At 52.6% G+C, this 20613-nt stretch overlaps 2 protein-coding genes across 6 annotated transcripts in view; one reads left to right on the top strand and one right to left on the bottom strand.

Annotated features, from left to right (window-relative positions):
* Positions 1–2109, bottom strand: part of C13H11orf95 (chromosome 13 C11orf95 homolog) — a 50303-nt gene extending 48194 nt beyond the window's left edge. The window contains exons 1-3 of the mRNA XM_026457637.2: positions 2046–2109; positions 1679–1833; positions 1462–1593 (exon numbers count right to left, since the gene is read on the bottom strand). Of these exons, the coding sequence (XP_026313422.1) occupies positions 1462–1593; positions 1679–1833; positions 2046–2109 (351 nt within the window). The remainder of the gene's footprint in view (positions 1–1461; positions 1594–1678; positions 1834–2045) is intronic.
* SPINDOC (spindlin interactor and repressor of chromatin binding) lies at positions 1787–18310 on the top strand. 5 transcript variants are annotated; one of them, XR_002725236.1, is made up of 7 exons: positions 1787–2234; positions 6199–6528; positions 6610–6759; positions 6916–7041; positions 7191–7391; positions 10955–11172; positions 17513–17603. XR_002725236.1 is itself a non-coding variant. In XM_023186409.1 (7 exons), exons 1-7 carry the CDS (start codon positions 2108–2110, stop codon positions 17643–17645), a joined length of 1125 nt encoding a protein of 374 aa, XP_023042177.1. In that variant the 5' UTR covers positions 1787–2107; the 3' UTR covers positions 17646–18310. The 5 variants fall into 5 exon arrangements, 2 of the variants coding, with proteins under 2 accessions (XP_023042177.1, XP_023042175.1); XR_002725234.1 differs by having other exon boundaries at positions 10913–11172; XR_002725235.1 differs by having other exon boundaries at positions 10909–11172.
* Positions 18311–20613: the final 2303 nt, after the last annotated feature.

Genomic DNA, 20613 nt, shown 5'->3' with positions numbered 1-20613 from the left:
CCCCGCCAGGAGGGACCCACTTGAAGTATTGAAAACAGAGAGAATGTAATGCAGGGTTTTGGTGACATGATTAACAGGGGTAATGGGAGGTCTGGAAAGCCCAGCAGGGGACAGAAAGAAGCAGCACAGAGATTAGCAAAAGCAGGAAGCTGCCCAAGACTCCTAACCTGTAGGGACAAAAAGAGGAGGCCGACTGAATAGAGCCCAGGGGCGTGGATCACCCTACAGATGTTGGGACCACAGCTACCTATCCATGAGCTGGAGCCACAGAGAGGCCTCATCTGCTGCTGGAGATGTCATCTGAGCCTGAGCAAGAGAGAGAAAGAGAAGAAATACCCTGGTTTTTTCTTTCCTCCTGCCTTCTCTTCTACTGCCACTGCCTCCCATTGGCTAAACCGAGCGAGGCCTGAAGCCAGATGCTCTGGGAGCCTGAGAAACTGCCCCCTACAAGACTCAGCCCACTGCAATCTAGAGCAGAGCAAAGAGGCACGGAGGGGATCTGTAGCAAACGGTAGAGAATAACCATTCAGTAGAAATAAACAGGCTTGGTAAAACCTTTATTGTAAAACCTTTAAAATACCGGATACACTTGCACACAACAAAATAATTCCCTTAAAAATAGACAGCAAGGCCGGCCGCGGTGGCTCACGCCTGTAATCCCACTTTGGCCGAGGCGGGCGGATCACGAGGTCAAGAGATCGAGACCATCCTGGTCAACATGGTGAAACCCCGTCTCTACTAAAAATACAAAAATTAGCCGGGCGTGGTTGCACGCACCTGCAGTCCCAGCTACCCGGGAGGCTGAGGCAGGAGAATCGCTTGAACCTGGGAGGCAGAGGTTGTGGTGAGCCGAGATGGCGCCACTGCACTCCAACCTGGTGACAGAGGGAGACCCTGTCTCAAAATAATAATAATTTAAAAAATTAACTGCAATCCATATAGACTAGTTCACACCTCTTCTCATACCCCCATCCTACTACGCGATTCTTAATACTACTGTGTCTGGTTTGATATAACGACATTTGAAGATGTTTTTTCAGTGTCAGACATTTTGCATTTTCTGAGCTGAAATCTCATGAGGGTTGCTATAGAAGAGGGAGATGCACATTCCATGTCACAGAAGTAAAAGCTCACCCAGAGTGTGGTCATAGGGAAGCAAGGTCATGGCAACTGGACTCTGGTCTTGGGGCTCTCAAGGGATTGCTGTATGTCCTTGGAGAGGGTCACAAAATCTCTGGACTCACGTGTAAAAAATGGAAATCATACCCATCAGGGTGGTTTACGTCCGCTCACAGTCCACTCCGCTCCTCTTGCCTTCCCAGAAAGGTCCAAAATGGTTTTTGAAAGAAACGATGAGCCGGTCTAATAAAACAGATAATGTGCCCACGGCCACAGAGCCGGCACACGAGAGGGAATTCAGTCTCTATGCTTCCATACCAAGGCCCTTTTTTACTCCCCCACCGCTTCTCTTCCTGCCCGGGGCATCTGCTGGCGGAGGAAGGCTTGTCCACGGAAAGGCAAAAGCGACTCCCGATCAAAATCCGGGGGCACCTGGTAGCGCTCTCCACGCCAGCAGAAACGCCCAACTGACTTCTTAACGGAGGGAAACCCCCGGGCTTGGTCCGTCGACTAAGACGTCCGCGGTGCGGGTACTGGGGGCCCCTCTGCCTCCGCGCACTGGGCGGCCCCGAGTCTGCTCGGCCCTTCCCGCCGCCTCCTGGGTCGAGGGATTCCAACGGGGCCGCGTGCCCGGGGCGGGGCCACGCGCGATTGGCCGCACGGGATCGGGGGCGGGTCCGCCGCTGGCCGGCCGGGCGGGCGCCGACAATGAGCCTCCATAAAAGGGAGCGGCGGGGGGCAGGGGCCCCGGATTGAGCCCTCCCCGCCCGGGCTCCCGACGCGCCGAGGTCTCGGGGAGGCCCGGACGCGCCGGTCGCAGCCCCGGCCGGCGAGCGGCAGGCGGGCGGGCGGGCGGCGGGGAGGGGGCTGCGCGGGGCGGGCGGCGGGCCCGGCGTTGTTCCGGCCAGGAGGCGGGAGGCGGTTGCCGGCTGCGCGGCGAAGCCTGCGCGCCAGTTCTCCGGCCACCGCTATCGCCCACGGCCGCACCATGGCCCTAAAGGCCGAGGGCGCCGCACTCGACTGCTTCGAGGTGACGCTCAAATGCGAGGAAGGGGAGGACGAGGAGGAGGCCATGGTGGTGGCCGTAATTCCGCGGCCCGAGCCGATGCTCAGAGGTGAGGATGGAGGGGAACCCACTTCCGCGTCACGGTGCGGGGCCGGGGCCGTCCCTCCTCAGTCGGGTCCGGGACCCGGGCACCTTCTCATCCCCTTCATCCTGGGGCCCAGGCTTCCCTCTTCGATCTGGGTCCAGGACGCGCTCTTGCACCTCCCCCACCATGGTTTGGAAGCTCAGGCCTCCTCGATTTTCCCCTCCCTCCCCCTTTCCCCCGCCCAGGGTCTGGAGGCTTCGATCCACGCCCCGCACGCTCCGGATCTTCCGGTGCCCAGGCGCCCCCTCTCCCGGGCCCAGCACCGGAGGCCGGATCCCCAGAGGCGCTGGGTGGTTGAGGCCGCCGTCTCACGCAAGCACAACGGCCGGGCTGTGTTCTAGGCCGAGGGGCGGCGAAGCCTATAGGCCCGAGGCTACAGGCGGGCGCCGCTGCCGACCTCCAGGAGAATTTTAAGGACTCCCCGAGCATGACTCTTTCCTGCCCACCACCCCGCTTCATCCCCATTCCCGGGCCTTCCACTTGCAGGAGCCACAGGTGTCAGGTTCTGGAGAGAAGGGATGAATGGGACTGCATACAACAGCTAGTTTGGAAAAGCAGTGCAGTGCTAGAATGCGATTAGCTTTGGGAGGGGATGGGAAGAACAGTCTGAGAACACTCGCTCTCCCCTCCCCCTTCACCGATTTCTAGTCCTCAGGAGCTTGCAAACCATAAGAAAACAAAGAGCCATCTTTGTGGGAGACTTAATATGCATGAAAATGCAAATACCTTTCCATTCTCCCACCCCCCTTTTCTTAGAGGGGACAGTACCCAGAAGAGGTTGAGAGCAGCAAGGCCATTCATTGAACCTCAGCCGAACAGAACGATGTCTGTCTGCCCTGCCTCTCGTCCTTTTTGGAACTAGAAGGGTTATAAAATTCATGAGGGAAATAAAGGTCACCTCCCTTCTCAGAGCATGTAGTCCAAAAGACAGGTTGTTTTCCTACTTCTGCTAATATTTGTTTAGTGTTCACTGGGCATTGTCAGAGGCTGTCTCAGTTAATCCTCTCAACCCTGCAAGGGTGGCCTTACCCCCACTGTTAGGGCGGGAATAGACAGGTGAATTCATTCAACCAATATTCACTGGACGTCTACTTTAGGCTGTTTAGGCTAGTGTTTTTAGGCTGGGAAGTAGTAGCAGTAAACAGAGCAGCTGAAACCTTACTCTTGAAGAACATATATATACCAATGGCTAAAGACAGAGAAATAGGTTCATGTATAGTATGTTGGGTGGCAATAAATGGTTCAGAGATCACTAAAGCACGAAAAGGAGAAAGGGGGAATGGGTATTTAATTGGATATATTGAGTGGTTCAGAAAGTGTTCTCTAATAAGGTGAATTGTGAACACAGATCTGAAGGAAGTGAGGATGCCAACCTTGCAGATATCTGCAGGAAGAGCATTTCAGGCTGAATAGCAAGTGCAAAGGTCCGGCAGCACAAGCTTCTGGAAAGATTTCAGTGGAGCGTGGAAGAAAGATTGAATTCAAGGTTTTTGGTCTGAGCAACTGGGGGAACGGCCTTCCCATTTTCTGAGATGGGGAAGGCTGCGGTGCTCATGGGAAACTGGGAGTGAAAGTTTGAATATAATTAAGTTTGAGATGGCTATTTATGACATATTCAAGTGGAGAGGTCAACTAAGCAGTCAGATATGTGAGCCTAGATTTCCTGGGAGTATCTGGCTAGTGGCATAAACGGAAATTGCCAGCAGGCAGACAGTGGGATGAGAGGGAAGTAGAGAAGTGTCTAAGAACTGAGTCCTGGGAAACTCCGGTGATGGCAGGTTGGAGACTGAGTCAGTCCCTCATCACACATTACTAAATGCCGCTACATGCCAGGAGATACAGATACAGATGCCAGAGATATGGATGCAAAACATCAGAAATCTGTGTGGTCATGTATTCTCTTTTTTTTTTTTGAGATGGAGTTTCTCTCTTTTTGCTCAAGCTGGAGTGCAGTGGCACGATCTCGGCTCACCACAACCTCCACCTCCCGGGTTCAAGTGATTCTCCTGCGTCAGCCTCCCAAGTAACTGGGATTACAGTCATGCGCCACCACACCCAGCTAATTTTGTATTTTTAGTAGAGATGGGGTTTCTCCCTGTGGCTCGGGCTGGTCTCGAACTTGCAACCTCACGTGATCCGCCCACCTCGGCCTCCCAAAGTGCTGGGATTCAGGTGTGAGCCACTGCGCCTGGCCATGGTCATGGATTCTATGGTGTGGTGAGGAGACAGGCAGTGAACATCCCAAAAACAAGTGTCAGGTGGTGATGTGTGCTGTGTTGGGGATGATGCATAAGGGGAGTGGGGTGCTCTGGTGAGGGGAGATGGTTCTTCAGCAACAACCCAGAGGAAGGGAGGGGATATTGAGAAAAGATGAGGAAGAACCAGCACACGTAACTGAGAAAGAGCGCCAGGGAAGCAAAAGAAGAACCAACAGAAGGTCATGCCCTAGACGCAAGTGATGAAAATCAAGATGGAAGAAGTGATCGGCAGAGGATGAAGTTGAGAAACTGACCACAGAGTTTAGCGCTGCTGACTTGGATGAGAGCTGTTTTGGAGGACTAGTAGGGAAGAAAGCAGATTGCACCTAAGAGGTCAGGTTTTCTGCCCATGGTCGCATGAGAGATAGGTAGAAGGCGTATCTCGTATCTCTTTCAGACACCACCTCTTGTATCCATGCAAGCCGAGGCTCCTATTTCCAATACCACCTCTTCCATGCAGCCCCCAGCTATTAGGGCCTCCTGTGTTTTAATTTTGTCCCATCCTCTCTGGAGGGTAGGAGAGAGATGCAGCCGTGAAGGATCATGGGCACTTCGTAAAAGCACTGAGCTTCCAGGCTGATGCAGGTCTAAGGCTGCCTTCTTTGCTGAACTGGAAAGGGCTGATGCCCTGTGAGAGCTTATGGTCTGTGTGCACAAAGAGCAGGTATCAGGCAGCAATTGGAGTGGAACCATGGCTGTAAATGCTCTGTGAGCACTGAGAAGGGAGGCTAGTTCTGAGGGGACGGGGTGGCCTTTAGAATGGGCACGGTGGCTCATGCCTATAACCCCAGCACTTTGGGAGGTTGAAGCAGGAGGATTGCTTGAGCCCGGGAGTTCAAGACCAGCCTGGGCAACAGAGCAAGACCCCATCGTTAAACAAAATTTTTGTTGTTGTGAATTAGCTGGGTGTGATAGCATGCATCTGTCTGTAGCCCTAGCCAGTCAGGTGCCTAAGGCTGGAGGGTCCGTGAGTCCAGGAGTTCAAGGCAGCAGTAAGCTATGATAACACCACTGTACTCCAGCCTGGGTGACAAAATGAGTCCCCCATCTCTTTAACAAAAAAAAAAAATTATTAGCCAGGCGTGGTGGCACTCATCTGTAGTCCCAGGTGCTTGGGGGACTGAGGCAAGAGGATCACTTGAACCCAGGAGGTCAAGGCTGCAATGAGTTGAGATTGCACCATTGCACTCCAGCCTGGGTGACAAAGTGAGACTCTGTCTCAAAATAAATAACATTTAAAAATTAAAAGAATTTACCTTCCTCACCCTCAAGAAAGCGTAGAAGTCAGATGTGGATGAAATCTATTGTCAGGGATTGGGTTTCCGGAAAGCTTCGCAGGGACAACGTTGCCCAGCCCAATCGGTGGTCTGGACAGATGTGCAAAGGCCGGAGACCTGCAAGAACGCAGCCTGTTGGGAAAGTATGTGTAGTCCTGAGGTCCAAGACTAGATCAAGAGGAAGTATAGACGCGAGGGTCGTGGGATCCCAGGCACATTGGCTGTGTTGAGTGTGGTGTGTGCCTCGTGGGCTCCAGGGAAAGGAAGAAGAGCACTTTGGACAGAAATGCTCTCCTCCCCCATCCCACTCAAACCACCGAGTCTGGAGACGGGCTAAGTGTTGTCAGTTGTGGGCACCTTTCGTGATTACACCCTTCCCCTCTCCCCTCGCAGTGACCCAGCAGGAGAAGACCCCACCACCTAGACCTAGCCCGCTAGAGGCAGGCAGTGATGGCTGTGAGGAGCCCAAGCAGCAAGTGTCTTGGGAGCAGGAGTTCCTGGTGGGCAGCAGCCCAGGAGGCAGCGGGCGGGCACTGTGCATGGTGTGTGGCGCTGAGATCCGGGCACCCTCGGCCGACACGGCTCGCACACACATCTTGGAGCAGCACCCTCACACCTTGGACCTGAGCCCGTCTGAGAAGAGCAACATCCTGGAGGCCTGGAGTGAAGGGGTAGCCCTCTTGCAAGACGTGAGAGCTGAGCAGCCGTCCCCACCCAACTCAGGTAGTTGGGCCTGGGGTGGGCCAAGGGAGAAGTCGGATTTGTTGGGGCACTGGAAGCTTATTGTGCTCTTGCTCCCTGCAGACTCAGGCCAGGATGCCCACCCAGACCCAGACTCCAACCCAGACCCTGCCAGAATGCCAGCCGAAATCGTTGTTCTCCTTGACTCTGAGGATAACCCATCCCTCCCTAAAAGGAGCCGGCCCAGGGGACTCCGTCCCCTCGAGCTTCCTGGTTAGTCAGCGGAAAAGCCAGTGAGCCCCAGTGGAGGTGGGGGTTTGGGGACAGGGTGAAATACAGGCCCTGTGTTCTGGGCAAGTATCTTCCTCTGGGGTGGCAGGGTTCGAGGATGGCCTCTTAAAAAGGGTATGAGGTCTTTTCTTTTTGCAGCTGTCCCTGCCACAGAGCCAGGAAATAAGAAGCCCCGTGGTCAGAGATGGAAGGAGCCCCCGGGGGAAGAGCCAGTGAGAAAGAAAAGAGGCAGACCTATGACCAAAAACCTGGACCCTGACCCAGGTGAAGGGAACGCCCGGTGGAGGCATGGGCTCTGGCCGCAGTGCTCTGAGGAGATCTGCGTCAGTGAGGATGGAGCAGGGCCCGGGTGCAGGGCGCCTGTAGCTCCTGAGGCTTTTTCACTCACAGTTCCATCCCGTCCTCCCTTGCAGAGCCCCCATCGCCAGACTCACCCACAGAGACTTTCACAGCACCAGCCGAGGTCCGACACTTCACTGATGGCAGCTTCCCCGCCGGCTTCGTCCTGCAGCTCTTCTCCCACACCCAGCTCAGGGGCCCAGACAGCAAGGACTCACCCAAAGACAGGGAAGAGGCAGAAGGAGGCCTTCCCCGGGCAGAGAGCCCCTCTCCAGGTGAGCCCTCCTAAGAGGGAAGCACAGTGGAGACCTCTCAGGCAGCGCTCCTGGGCCGGGCCTCCACGAGGCTGCTCTGTGGCAGAGCCCAGGGTAGGGGTGGGTGGTGCTCAGGTTTCCTGGGACACGGGGCCGGGACAGGGGGATCTGAATGATGAGGGAGGCTGGCCTGAAAGCTGAGCTTTTCTTTTTTTGTTTGTTTTCTGAGACGGAATCTTGCTCTGTTGCCCAGGCTGGCGTGTAGTGGCACAAGCCCAGCTCACTACAATCTCTGCCTCCCAGGTTCTAGCGATTCTCCTGCCTCACCCTCCCTTGTAGCTGGGATTACAGGTGTGCGCCACCACGCCTGGCTAAATTTTGAATTTTTAGTAGAAACGGTTTCGCCATGTTGGCCAGGCTGGTCTCAAACTCTTGACCTCAGGTGATCACCTGCCTTGGCCTCCCAAAGTGCTGGGATTACAGGTGTGAACCACCGCGCCTGGCCTATTTTTTTATTTCTTATTTTTTGAGACAAGAGTCTTGTTGTGTCACCCAGGCTGGAGTGCTGTGGTACAATCTCGGCTCACTGCAACCTCTGCTTCCCAAGTTCAAGCGATTCTTCCACTTCACCCTCCCGAGTAGCTGGGATTACAGGCACACGCCACCATGCCCAGCTAATTTTTGTATTTTTAGTAGAGACAGGGTTTCGCCATGTTGGCCAGGCTGGTCTCGAACTCCTGACCTCAGGTGATCCACCTGCCTCAGCCTCCCAAAGTGCTAGAATTACAGGTGTGAGCCACCACACCTGGCCAGGTGGGCTTTTCTTAGTGTTTCCTTGTTTCCTGGAATTGGTCATTGGGTTTCCAATGACCAAGGCCAGTGTTTCCCAGGAGACTGATACTGATTTCCATACATGCAGTTTGTTCTAACTAGAGCCTGAGGGGTGCCCACCTTACCCTGGTGGAGCTGAGGCCCAGATGGGGCCACTCAGCAATTCAGTTAGATGTCCAGGGAATAGACGAGATGAGCAGTGGACAGACACCTCCAGGGGACACCAGCTCAGTAAATTGCCTCATAATAGCAGTAAGTGCTTGTGTTGTTTGGTGTCCTACTGAGTTCAAGAAGCTTACATACAAGGCCAGGCGCGGTGGCTCACGCCTGGAATCCCAGCACTTTGGGAGGCTGAGGCAGGCAGAGGCGGGCGCATCACCAGGCGTGGTGGCAGGCACCTCTAATCCCAGTAACTTGGGAGGCTGAGGCAGGAGAATCGCTTGAACCTGGGAGGTAGAAGTTGCAGTGCGATTGTGCCACTGCACAGAGTGAAACTCTGTCTCCAAAAAAAAAAAGTTACATATAGTTTATTTGGCCCTTAAAAAAATAGCTTGGATAGAAAGGCAGATGTCCATTCCTTTTTCCAAAAGGGAAAACCATTTCTCAAAGAAACGGTTCCTTCTTCCCCATGGTCCTTATGTCAGTTTCCTATTTGCTGCTGTAACAGATCACACAAATGTAATGGCTTAAAACAACACACATGGCTTGTGCCGGTAGTCCCAGCCACTTGGGAGGCTGAGACAGGAGGATTATTTCAGCCCAGGAGTTCAAGGCTGCAGTGAGCTACAATCACACCACTGCACTCCAGCCTGGACGACAGAATGAGACCCTCTCTAAAATCAAAACAAAACACAAATTTATTTCACAATTCTGGAGGTCAGAGGTCCAAAATGGGTCTCACTGAGCTAAAATCAAGGTGTTAGCAGGGCTGTGTTCTTTCCTGGAAGCTCTAGGGGAAAATCTATTTTCTTGCCTTGCCCAGCTCCTAGAGGCTGCCTGCATTTCTTGGCTTGTGACCTCCTTCCATCTTCAAAGCCAGCAGAGGCTAGTAGAGTCTTTCTCAGATACTGCCCTGGGTTCCGGCTTATCTGCCCCTTCCCCATTCAAGGACCCTCATGATTATATTGGGCTCACTCAGATAGTCCAGGATAATCTCGTTTTTAGTCTGCTGATGAGCAACCTTAATTTCATCTGTAGCCTTCATTCCCCTTTGCCATGTAACAAAACATTCACAGGTTCCAGGGATTAGAACATGAACATCTGGTGGGGAGTGAGGGGCATCATTCTGCCAACCACACGTGACCCAGCAGACAGAATTAGGATGAGCCTGGAATGTAGTCCAGCAAGGCAGAGACCGAGCCTAGTCGTCTGTTCACCTCTCCATGCCAAGCATAGTTTATAGGCGGTCAGGAAATGCTTCTTGAAGAAGTGAGTGGGTCAGGGGTGCATGTCTCCTTGTACCAACTTGTCTGAAATGTGTGTTTGGAACTAGAGCCATAGATGATGGCCAACGAGGTGGCTGGAGGCTCTCCTGAGAATAGGGCTCTCGAAAAGCAGGTGTGCTTTTGTTTTTGTTCTTGTTTTTGTTTTTTGAGACAGAGACCCTGCCCAGGCTGGAGTACAGTGGCGCCATCATAGCTCACTACAGCCTCAAACTCCCAGGCTCAAACCATCCTCTTGCCAGAGCCTCCCGAGTAGCTGGGTCCACAGGCTTGCATCTCCACACCGGGCTAATTTTTAAATTTTTTGTAGAGACAGGTTTTCCCTGTGTTGCCCAAGCTGGTCTCCAACTCCTGGGCGCAAGCAGTCCTCCAACCTGGGCCTCCCAAAGTTCTGGGATGACAGGTGTGCATTTTTGCATAAAGAAAAAAGCCTTGGCTAGGCACAGTGGCTCACACCTATCATTCTCAGCACTTTGGGATGCCAAAGTGGGAAGATTGCCTGAGGCTAGGCATTTGAGACCAACCTGAGCAACATAAGGAGACTCCATCTCTATAGAAAAATTTTATTTTATTTTTTATTTTTTATTTTTTTTGAGACGGAGTCTTGCTCTGTCGCCCGGGCTAGAGTGCAGTGGCCGGATCTCAGCTCACTGCAAGCTCCACCTCCCGGGTTTACGCCATTCTCCTGCCTCAGCCTCCAGAGTAGCTGGGACTACAGGCGCCCGCCACCTCGCCCGGCTAGTTTTTTGTATTTTTTAGTAGAGACGGGGTTTCACTGTGTTAGCCAGGATGGTCTCGATCTCCTGACCTCGTGATCCGCCCGTCTCGGCCTCCCAAAGTGCTGGGATTACAGGCTTGAGCCACCGCGCCTGGCCTAGAAAAATTTTAAAATTAACTGGACATGTTGGTGTGCACCTCTAGTCCCTGCTAAGGCTAGAGCCTAAGGCAAGAGGATCACTTGAGCCCAGGAATTTGAGGCTGCAGTAATTTCTGATTGTATCCAGTCAGATTGTACCACTGTACTCCAGCCTGGGCAACAGAGCTAGACGGTCTCAAAAAAAATACAGAAAACAAAAAAGCCAGCGGATTACATACTCCTTTAGTCACACTCCACTCACCCCTCACAAGGTTTTTCTTTGTGTTCACTGCTATAACACTTAATTTGGTTGGTATCCTTCAGAGAGAGCTCTCTGTGTGTTTGCATGTGTGCGTAGTTGCTTTTATTTATTTGCCTAAATTTGGGCCCCTCTTTTTCTGATCTCAAGGCAGGCCTCACCCCTTCACATAGATCACAGTTTTAACTGTCTCAAGTTTCAGCTTGAGTCACATTCCATTCCTGGCTCCCTGAGACCGTGTGTGCTGCTTGGACTTGAACGTGTCCCGAGTCTCCTGGTTCTCTCCGGTGGATCCCTGCTCTAAATGGCTGACCTCTTCCACTGTCTAATGGGTCTTCTGGTTTCATTCTCGAAAGGGAGCCTTCATTTCGAGTCCTGGGGTACCCTGTGCGCAAACTCCACCTATCTGGAGTGGTGAGTAGATGAGAAGAGAATCCCTGAGATTTTAGGTTTCTTTGGGGTGAGTGGGCAAAGTCTGAGAGGAAGGGGCTTCAGCAGGCTGCTTGAGTGATCTGAGAGGGGCAGAGGCGATTGTAGGGTGTTGTCAGCAGTGGCAGCCTTCGTGGAGGCTGGAGATGCCTGGGAAAGCACAGAAGAGACCTAAGTGATACACTAGTGTTCCTGGAGGCTGTGCCCAAGGGAAGCACCCTGGGAGATGGCATGAGTGAGACAGCTTTTGTCCTCCAAAACTCTGTCCAGGGGTATAGGCTGGAGGCAGTAAATCTTTAAAAACCACGGGCCCCTGTGGCGGTTCTTTGCAGAGTAGAGGCTCTGGACCTGTGGTTTCAGACGGTCTTGCGAACCCAAAGCTTGGACAGATTTCTCAGAAACCTGTAAGGCTTTGACCAGAATGTCTCTTACTTTCTGTGTTGTTATGTACGTATTGAAGTTCTCTGAAGACTTTATTTAAATAAAGATCCTGACACTTTAAAAAAATTAGAGGTGTAAAAATCATGGATTTAACAGTTGGAAAAGGCCACCCATGGTCAGGTTAGCTGAGCTGATGAATGTGAATGTGAGGTGGTCCGGGAAGACTCTAGAACCTTCTAAGGACCTTGCCGGAGGAGGATGGGGACAGTGTCCAGGCCAGGAGAGGAGGTGGGCCACAATGACCTACTGACAAGTAATGGAAAGAGGAGCCTCTCTGTCTCGCTGGTGTTTTTCTTTTTTTGAGACGGAGTCTCGCTCTGTCACCCAGGCTGGAGTGCAGTGGCGCGATGTCAGCTCACTGCAAGCTCCGCCTCCCGGGTTCACACCATTCTCCTGCCTCAGCCTCCCAAGTAGCTGGGACTACAGGCGCCCACCACCACGCCCGGCTAATTTTTTGTATTTTAGTAGAGACGGGGTTTCACCGTGTTAGCCAGGATGGTCTCAATCTCCTGACCTCATAATCCGCCCTCCTCGGCCTCCCAAAGTGCTGGGATTACAGGCATGAGCCACCGCGCGTGGCCCTCACTGGTGTTAGTTTGAGTAGAACCTGGGGATCTGGCTTAGGATACCTTGGCCAGATCCTGTGTTACAGGCTGGACCAGGGAGTATCAGAGTAAGAGAGCGAGCATGCGTGTACATAAGTGTGAGTGTGAGTCTCACAGGGGTGTTTGTTTGTTTGTGTGTTTGTTTTTTGAGACGGAGTCTCACTCTGTCACCCAGGCTGGAGTGCAGTGGTGCAATCTAGCCTCACTGTAACCTCCGCCTCCCGGGTTCAAGTGATTCTCCTGCCTTATAGGCGCCCGCCACCACACCCGGCTAATTTTTGTATTTTTAGTAGAGAGGGGGTTTCACCATGTTGGCCAGGCTGGTCTTGAACTCCTGACCTCAAGTGATCCGCCCACCTCTGCCTCCCAGAGTGCTGGGATTACAGGCATGAGCCACCGTGCCTGGCAAGGGTGTTTATTTTTGTTCACTGTTGTATCTTTACCATCTAGAGCAGTGCCTGGCACAAAGAGAGGCCCTGGTAAAAAATTCACAGAAAAGATGAGTGGATGATTGATAGCTGCCTTTTCTTGTCATTCTGGTGGTGACATTTCTGGGAAGGAGGGGCATTTCTGGGGCAGGGGTGCAGAAGGGCTCAGTTTGTCCCAGAGACTGCTAAATCCTCCCAGCTTGTTTTTTTGTTTTTTTTTGTTTGTTTGTTTTGTTTTTATGGCCCTGGGATTCTGATCTCTACCAGATCTCAGGCCTCGCTCTCCCAGCCTCCTCACCTACCCTTACCTCTGCTCTCCTTGCCACTAAGAATAATTGGTACTTAATTCTGTTGGCTAGGGAAGTCCCTACCTTCTATGGGAAGTGCCCTACCTTAGTATGTACTGAACTCATTTCTTTTTTTTTTTTGAGCTGGGGTCTCTCTGTCGCCCAGGCTGGAGTACAGTGGCGTAACCTCCACTCACTGCAAACTCCGCCTCCCAGACTCAAGTGATCCTCCCACCTCAGCGTCCTGAGTAGCTGGGATTGCAGCCGTGCACCACCACACCTGGATAATTTCTGTATTTTTTTTGTAGAGACCAGGGTTTCACCATGTTGCCCAGGCTGGCCTCCTGAGCTCAGGGGATCTGCCTGCCTCGGCCTCCCAAAGTGCTGGGATTGCAGGCATGTGCCACTGCAACTGGCCCGAACTCTTTTAATGTTACCTCATTAAATCCATACAAACATCCTCTGAAGTATCATGGTTTCCATTTTACAGAAAAGAAAAGTGAGCCATGGGGAAGTTAGGTACCTCCCTCAGGGCCACTCACCTAGTAGGTGGCAGCTTGTTGTATTTCGTTTTTTGTTTGTTTGTTTTTTTCAAGCAATTCTCCTGCCTCAGCCTCCAGAGTAGCTGGGACTACAGGCCCGTGCCACCACACCTGGCTAATTTTTGTATTTTTAGTAGAGACAGGGTTTCACCATGTTGGCCAGGCTGGTCTTGAACTCCTGACCTCAAATGATCTGCCCACCTCAGCCTCCCAAAGTGCTGGGATTACAGGCGTGAGCCATTACACCTGGCAGCCTGGTGTATTTCCACTCTACCCACTCAGAACCTTGCCTGCAAGCAGTGTCCCCTGCCCCCAACCCACCTCCCCAGCACCCAGGCTGAATTCCATGCCTTCTCTCCAGCTCATGTAACTGAACTCCTCCTAGCAAAGGCTAGCCCCTGTCCTCGTCACTAAAGCCCATCCTACCTCCCCCTTGTCACACTGCCCCCTGAGTCTTCCCTATCAGCCTACACAGTTATTATTTCTTCCTTCTTAGCCCCTTGTCCCTCTGGCCACTGTCTCATTTGTCCCTGTACCTTTTCAGTAAAGCCGGACTGTGTTTTCTGTAGCAGCTGCCTCCCATCTCTCTGGAATCTGCTTCAAACTTTCATCCTCAGCACTCCACACGAAAATTGCTCCTTTGGCAAGGTCGCCGTTGACTTCCATAAAATACAATAGTCTGTTCTTGGTCCTTCTCTTTTCTTTTTTTTTTCCCCCTAGACAGAGGAGTCTAGCCTCTGTTGCCCAGACTGGAGTGCAGTGGCATGAACTCGGCTCACTGCAACCTCCGCCTCCTAGTTTCACATGATTCTTCTGCCTCAGCCTCCCAAGTAGTTGGGATTACAGGCGCCTGCCACCACGCCCAGCTAATTTTTGTATTTTTAGTAGAGACGGGGTTTCACTGTGTTGGCCAGGCTGGTCTCAGACTCCTGACCTTGTGATCCACCTGCCTCGGTCTCCCAAAGTGCTGGGATTACAGGCGTGAGCCACCGTGCCTGGCAGTTCTTTTTTCTTTTTTCTTTTTTTTTTTTTGGGGGATGGAGTTTTGTTCTTGTTGCCCAGGACGGAGTGCAGCGGTGCGATCTCATTGCAACCTCCACTTCCTGGGTTCAAGCGATTCTCCTGCCTCAGCCTCCCAAGTAGCTGGGATTACAGGCATGCGCCACCGCACCCAGCTAATTTTGTATTTTTAGTAGAGACGGGGTTTCATCATGTTGGTCAGGCTAGTCTCAAACTCCTGAATTCAGGTGATCCGCCCGCCTCGGCCTCCCAAAGTGCTGGGATTACAGGCATGAGCCACTGCGCCTGGCCGGTCCTTTTCTTTCTGATCTGGTGGTTACAGTGGGCCGATCACTCCTTCCTGGAGACAACTTTCTTCCCTTGGCTTTTCAGGCAGCTGCTCGCCTGGTGTTCCTCTTCCCTCACTAGCTGTTCCTTCTCAGTTTCTCTTGCCGTTCATTCTCAGCTCCCAGAGTTGGAACATGTCATATCGTTATCAGCCTTTTCCTTTCTGGAATGTAAGGGCCTGCAGGTTAGGGTGTTTGCTTCCTGCACTGTGATATCCACAGTAGCCAGAACAGTGCCTGGCACAGCATAGGCCCGGCTTATGTGTTTGGTGAATGAGTAAGTGCTTAAGTATCCCCAGCCATAGGTCAGTGTCTGTACTCGCTCCCTGGGAGATCTCATCCAGGTTCACAGCTTTCGATGCCATGTGTGTGCTCATAATGCCCACCTTGGCTGCTCCTTCCTGGTTCCATCCTCTTTTCCAGTTGCCCAGGTGACATCTCTACATGGTTGTCTAAAAGATCTCAAACACTGTGCCACTGCACTCCCGCCTGGTGACAGAGTGAGACTCTCAAAAAAAAAAAAAAAAAAAATCTCGGCACATTGAAACGGAACCCCCAGTCTCCCCAATGCACCCCACCCACAGACTCCACAGTCTTCCCTTTCCCAGTGAACAGGCAGCCCCAGGCTTCAGTTTGCTGTGGCCACACCCACACAGTCATCCTCTTCTTTCTCCAACCCAACATCTGTCCAGCAGTTGATCCTCCAAAACAAGTTCAGAGCTCACACTGCTGTTACCACATCCACTGCCACTACCCTAGTCGAGGCTGGCTCTCACCTGATTCCTGTAACAAACCTAAGCCAGGTCTCCTGGCTACTGAGCTTTGCCCACTATCCTCTGCTCTCCTGTAGCAGCCACAGTGTCCCTGCTGAGAACACAAGTCAGATCCAGTCACTCCTCTACTCACGGCCTTCCTGTGCTGCTTCTGTTGCACTCCAGATAAAAACCAGAGCCTTCATGGTGACCAGTGAGCTCCCCCCAGGCTCCTGACCTCTCCCCCTATACCCCGCTCCCTGCACAGGCACTGGCCTTGCTGTTCCTGGGGAAGCCAGCGTGCTCCACCAGGGGGTCCACATTTGCTCTTCCTTGTGCTCAAAATACTGTTTCTTCACCCGTCTGCCCGGCTGGCTCCTCACTCCCTCTGTGTCTCCAGTCCCCTGTCAGCTCTCTGCTATCCTATCTCCTTTCTCTGGTGTACTTTGCTACTTTGCGTCTGTCCATATATAACATACTGCATTTTTTATTTGTTTATCCTATTTATTGGCTCTGATAACTAGAATGTGAAGTCCCACAAGGCCACTTAGGCAGCTCCATTCACCGCTGTACCCCTGGCAATCCAAACAGCCTTGGGCAGATAGTACTCAATAAATTATTGTCGAATTAATGAACAAATGGGATTCAGTGTTCCTTCAGGGAGCATATAGTTTATCGGGGAGACAAACCAGCTTCTGGGAACACAGAATAGAATTTGGTAGGTGATAAAAATTCGGTGGCAGCCACTAAGTCATTTTAAATTCCAGCACATTGCACAGCAAAATTGTACCTGTTTTCTCTGCCACATTGTAAATAATCGTGTCTCTAAAAACAGAGTAGAAAAGGAACACACAGAAATGAATCCTTCCCAATATAGACAGTGCAGTAGTTGAAATCACCATTTTCTGTTTTTGCCTTTCAATGTAATGTAACTTTTTTTTTTTTTTTTTGAGACAGTCTTGCTCTGTTTTCCACGCTGGAGTGCAGTGGCGTGATCTTGGTTCACTGCAACCTCTGCCTCCCGGGTTCACACGATTCTCCCGCCTCAACCTCCCAAGTAGCTGGGATTAGAGGGGTGCACCACTATGCCTGCCTGATTTCTTTGTATTTTAGTAGATAAAGGGTTTCTCTGTGTTAGCCAGACTGGTCTCGAACTCCTGACCTCAAGTGATCTGCTCACCTTGGCCTCCCAAAGTGCTGGGATTACAAGCAGGAGCCATCACACCCAGCCCTATGGTAACATAACTTTTGCACACAGCCCTATTGCATGCTTGTTTTTTATGGCTGCGTGCAGCCACGGCAGTCCTCAGTCCTCTTTCGTCTGCCTCGAGGCCCAGCTTTGCCCATTGTGAGTACCTTCTCCATACTGCTAAGGTGGACGCCTGATCTGGGTGATGTAGGTGTTGACACTCAGGAGATGAAGAGCCTGGTGGAAGTTCACCAGGGATCTTCTCCACCCTGTGTAGTCCCTCATGAACTCCTTGGTGGGCACAGCTATGCCTCAGATTTTTTTCTGGGTGTTCCCACCGCATCACCTCTGCCCCACTCAGGCAGAACGCGTTAGGCTAGGATGCCCAGTAAGTTTGAGAGAAAATGGAGTTGGCTGCAGGTAGGAGTTCTGGGGAGAGGCACGCAGCACCAGGCACCCTGTGCCAAAATACGCGCAGGAGGAAGGTTGTCTGGCTTCATGTGCTTATCCCTCGGGAGGCTGTGAGCCTCATTTTCTAGCTGGCAGCAGTCCTCCTTGATCACCCAGGAATGGAGTTTCCTGCCATCCTTGGACTTCCCCTCATGCCAGGCACTGGGCTGTGGACATAATGAAAGCCCTAGAAATGGGGGTACAGTTCGCAGAGCTTCCAGGGAGCATCCTCGTGGTGGGGTGTCTGGGAGGCTCTGACTGCTCTCTGCTCTCATCCCTGCCCAGCTCCCCCTCCGGGGCTCCGCGGGACACTGGATCTCCAGGTTATCCGTGTGCGGATGGAGGAGCCCCCAGCGGTCAGCCTCCTGCAAGACTGGTCCAGGCACCCCCAGGGCACCAAGCGTGTGGGAGCAGGTGACACCTCAGACTGGCCCACAGTTCTGTCAGAATCCAGCACCACTGTGGCGGGGAAGCCAGAGAAAGGGAATGGGGTTTAAATTCTTGCTTTCCTGGGGAGGGAGGGTGGGAGGGAGGGAGGAGGCAGCGTCCCCCTGTGGCTTATAACTCAGAGCTGCCTGGCTCACCCATCTGGTGGAGAGAGTAGAAACAAGTGCCAGGGCAGGAGGGGGCTGGGGCAACATCCACTGTTATTTTGGGGCACTGGAAAGTGTCTGTTCCTGGCCAGGCCTGAGGTCGGCGAGGGTGGTTGAGGCTGTTGTGCAGTAGGGCACTGGGCCTGTGGAGAACACCTACCCCAGTCCTTCGCTGACCCCCGCCTCTCGTTGTTCCCCGTGACCTCCTCCCACCCTCCCCCCGCTCCCCACCATTCTCCCTTGGCACAGTGCCTTACACAGAGTGGTCATAAGGGGGTTTGAACTGAGTCCCACTACCTCGGGGGACACCTCCCCTCCCCACTTGTTCAGGCTCCTAAACCAGGACGCCTCCATTACCTCTTCCTGTCCCACCCCTGCAGAGGCCTGAAGCTGGGCCTGGGCACCCCATTCACTCCTGTTCTCATTTACATCTGTTTTCCTGTTGTATATATCACCTTTGTTGACAATAAATTATTTTTTTTTATTAAGAGTTCCGTCTGGGCCATCATTGGGGAAAGGGGTTTGCTAGCAGGATACCTGGCTGCCTAGAGCAACCTTGAGGGGCAGGAGGGTCTTAGGGGGAGCCAGGCAGCCACCTCTCCTGAAGGTGGGACAGCACCAGGGCAGGCCTCTGTGGAGCCCAGGGACGAGGGCTGACTTGTGCTATCAGTCACCTGTGGGCATCTCACCCGCTCCCCTCCTCTGTGCTCTGGAAATGGGGTCAGAAACAATTTTCTTTAACATTATACCTTCTGGCTCACCTGGTAGGCCTCTGCCCAAAAGAGGTCACTGTAGAAGCACAGGGGTGCTCACAACCAGGGAGATGGGAAGATGGGAATTAGCCTGAGCTTGCTTGCTTGCTTGCTTGTTTTTTTTTTTTTTTTTTTTTTTTTTTTTTTTTGAGACAGTTTCATTCTTGTTGCCCAGGCTGGAGTGCAGTGGCATGATCTCAGCTCACTGCAACCTCTGCCTCCTGGGTTCAAGTGATCCTCCTGCCTCAGCCTCCCTACTCCCTAGTAGCTGGGATTACAGGCACCCACCACCATGCCCAGCTAATTTTTTGTGTTTTTAGTAGAGAGAGGGTTTCACTATGTTGGCCAGGCTGGCCTCAAACTCCTGACCTCAGGCGATCCACCCGCCTCAGCCTCCCAAAGTGCTGGGATTACAGGTGTGAGCCACCACGCCCAGCTTATCCTGAGCTTTCTGAAGTGAAATGGCAGTAGAGCCAGCTTACAGGTGGAAAGATTCCTCTCCTCCCTTTCCCTATGATGGTGAGGTGGGCACAGGGGTCCTAAACTCAGCCCCGCCTTCTCCAGCCCTGCAGGCCTGCACCCTAAGCTTCCACCTTCATCCCACCCAACCCTTGGCCTAATTAAACCCAAACGCTTGCTGGTTTCCCCTATTCCCTGGACCACAAGGAGGCCACTTTGGGTCTCTTCACCGGATTCCTTACCTTCATAAACTAAACCAACAGGTGCCAGATCTGTGTGCAGTTTTCCCTTTGGTGAGATGGAGCACACAGGCAGCCCCCTCTCAAACCCCAGCTGCACTGTCCTGTTTAGAGCAGGTGTGATAAGCGGGACTGTACACCTCTGCACCTGCTGACAAATGTGCACATAGGAGAAGTGGGGGCACAGGTGGGACTTGGAGGGTAGCTATTCCTGTAGGACACTGACATCGCCACTTTTGTGTGTGTGTGCGATGGAGTGTTGCTCTGTTGCCAGGCTGGAGTGCAGTGGTGCGATCTCAGCTCACTGTAACCTCCGCCTCTCAGGTTCAAGCAATTCTCCTGCGTCAGCCTCCCGAGTAGCTGGGATTACAGGCGTGTGCCACCATGCCCGGCTAATTTTTGTATTTTTGGGTAGAGACGGGGTTTCGCCATGTTGACCAGGCTGGTCTCGAACTCCTGACCTCAAGTGATCCACCCACCTTGGCCTCCCAACGTGCCCGGCCAACGCTGCCAGATTTTGAGACTAACCAGGAAGTTCATCTCAGGCAGGCAGGGTCTGGGCCTGGGTAGCATGTGCTGCATGCTCCCCTGATGGGGTGTCACCATGTGCCAAGCCAGGTATGAGGGATCTCACGGCTTGGTGGGCTCCTGGGACATGGTCCCTTCTCCCCATCTGACAAGCTCAGGAGGAGCCTAAAAATGTACAGGGTCTTTGTCTAGGGGACATTAAAAAACAGTGAGGTGTGGTGGGCAGAAGGCAGTGGCCAAGGCTTCAGGATGCCTTGTATCTAGGGTGGCTCCCCCACTGCATGACGGCAGGCAGGCCACGGAACTCCCATGTCTCAAACACCATTATCCACAGATTGGCAAAACTTGGATCCTACCTGATAGGAAATAATAAATAATGCTAAAAATCTGGTTCTGCAATCTCAAATACTGCAAATGGTTTTCTTCCATCCCTTCAATCCTGTGACTTGTGTTTACATTTATGCCAATGTGCTTTTAAAATAACATGACTGTGTTGCTGGGTGTTTACACTTGAGAAAACGTATGTAAACGTTTGTTGTAAAATTGTGAAGCTAGGGCCGGGCGCGGTGGCTCAAGCCTGTAATCCCAGCACTTTGGGAGGCCGAGACGGGCGAGGTGGCGGGCGCCTGTAGTCCCAGCTACTCCGGAGGCTGAGGCAGGAGAATGGCGTAAACCTGGGAGGCCGAGCTTGCAGTGAGCTGAGATCCGGCCACTGCACTCCAGCCCAGGAGACAGAGCCAGACTCCGTCTCAAAAAAAAAAAAAAAAAATTGTGAAGCTAAATGCACCTTTGCTGTTCTATGATTAATGGCTTAG

The sequence above is a fragment of the Piliocolobus tephrosceles genome, chromosome 13 (genome assembly GCF_002776525.5).
Source record: "Piliocolobus tephrosceles isolate RC106 chromosome 13, ASM277652v3, whole genome shotgun sequence".
Taxonomy (NCBI): Eukaryota; Metazoa; Chordata; class Mammalia; order Primates; family Cercopithecidae; genus Piliocolobus; species Piliocolobus tephrosceles.
Note: the sequence above shows the minus strand (reverse complement) of the source record. Positions and strands in the feature narration are given on the sequence as shown.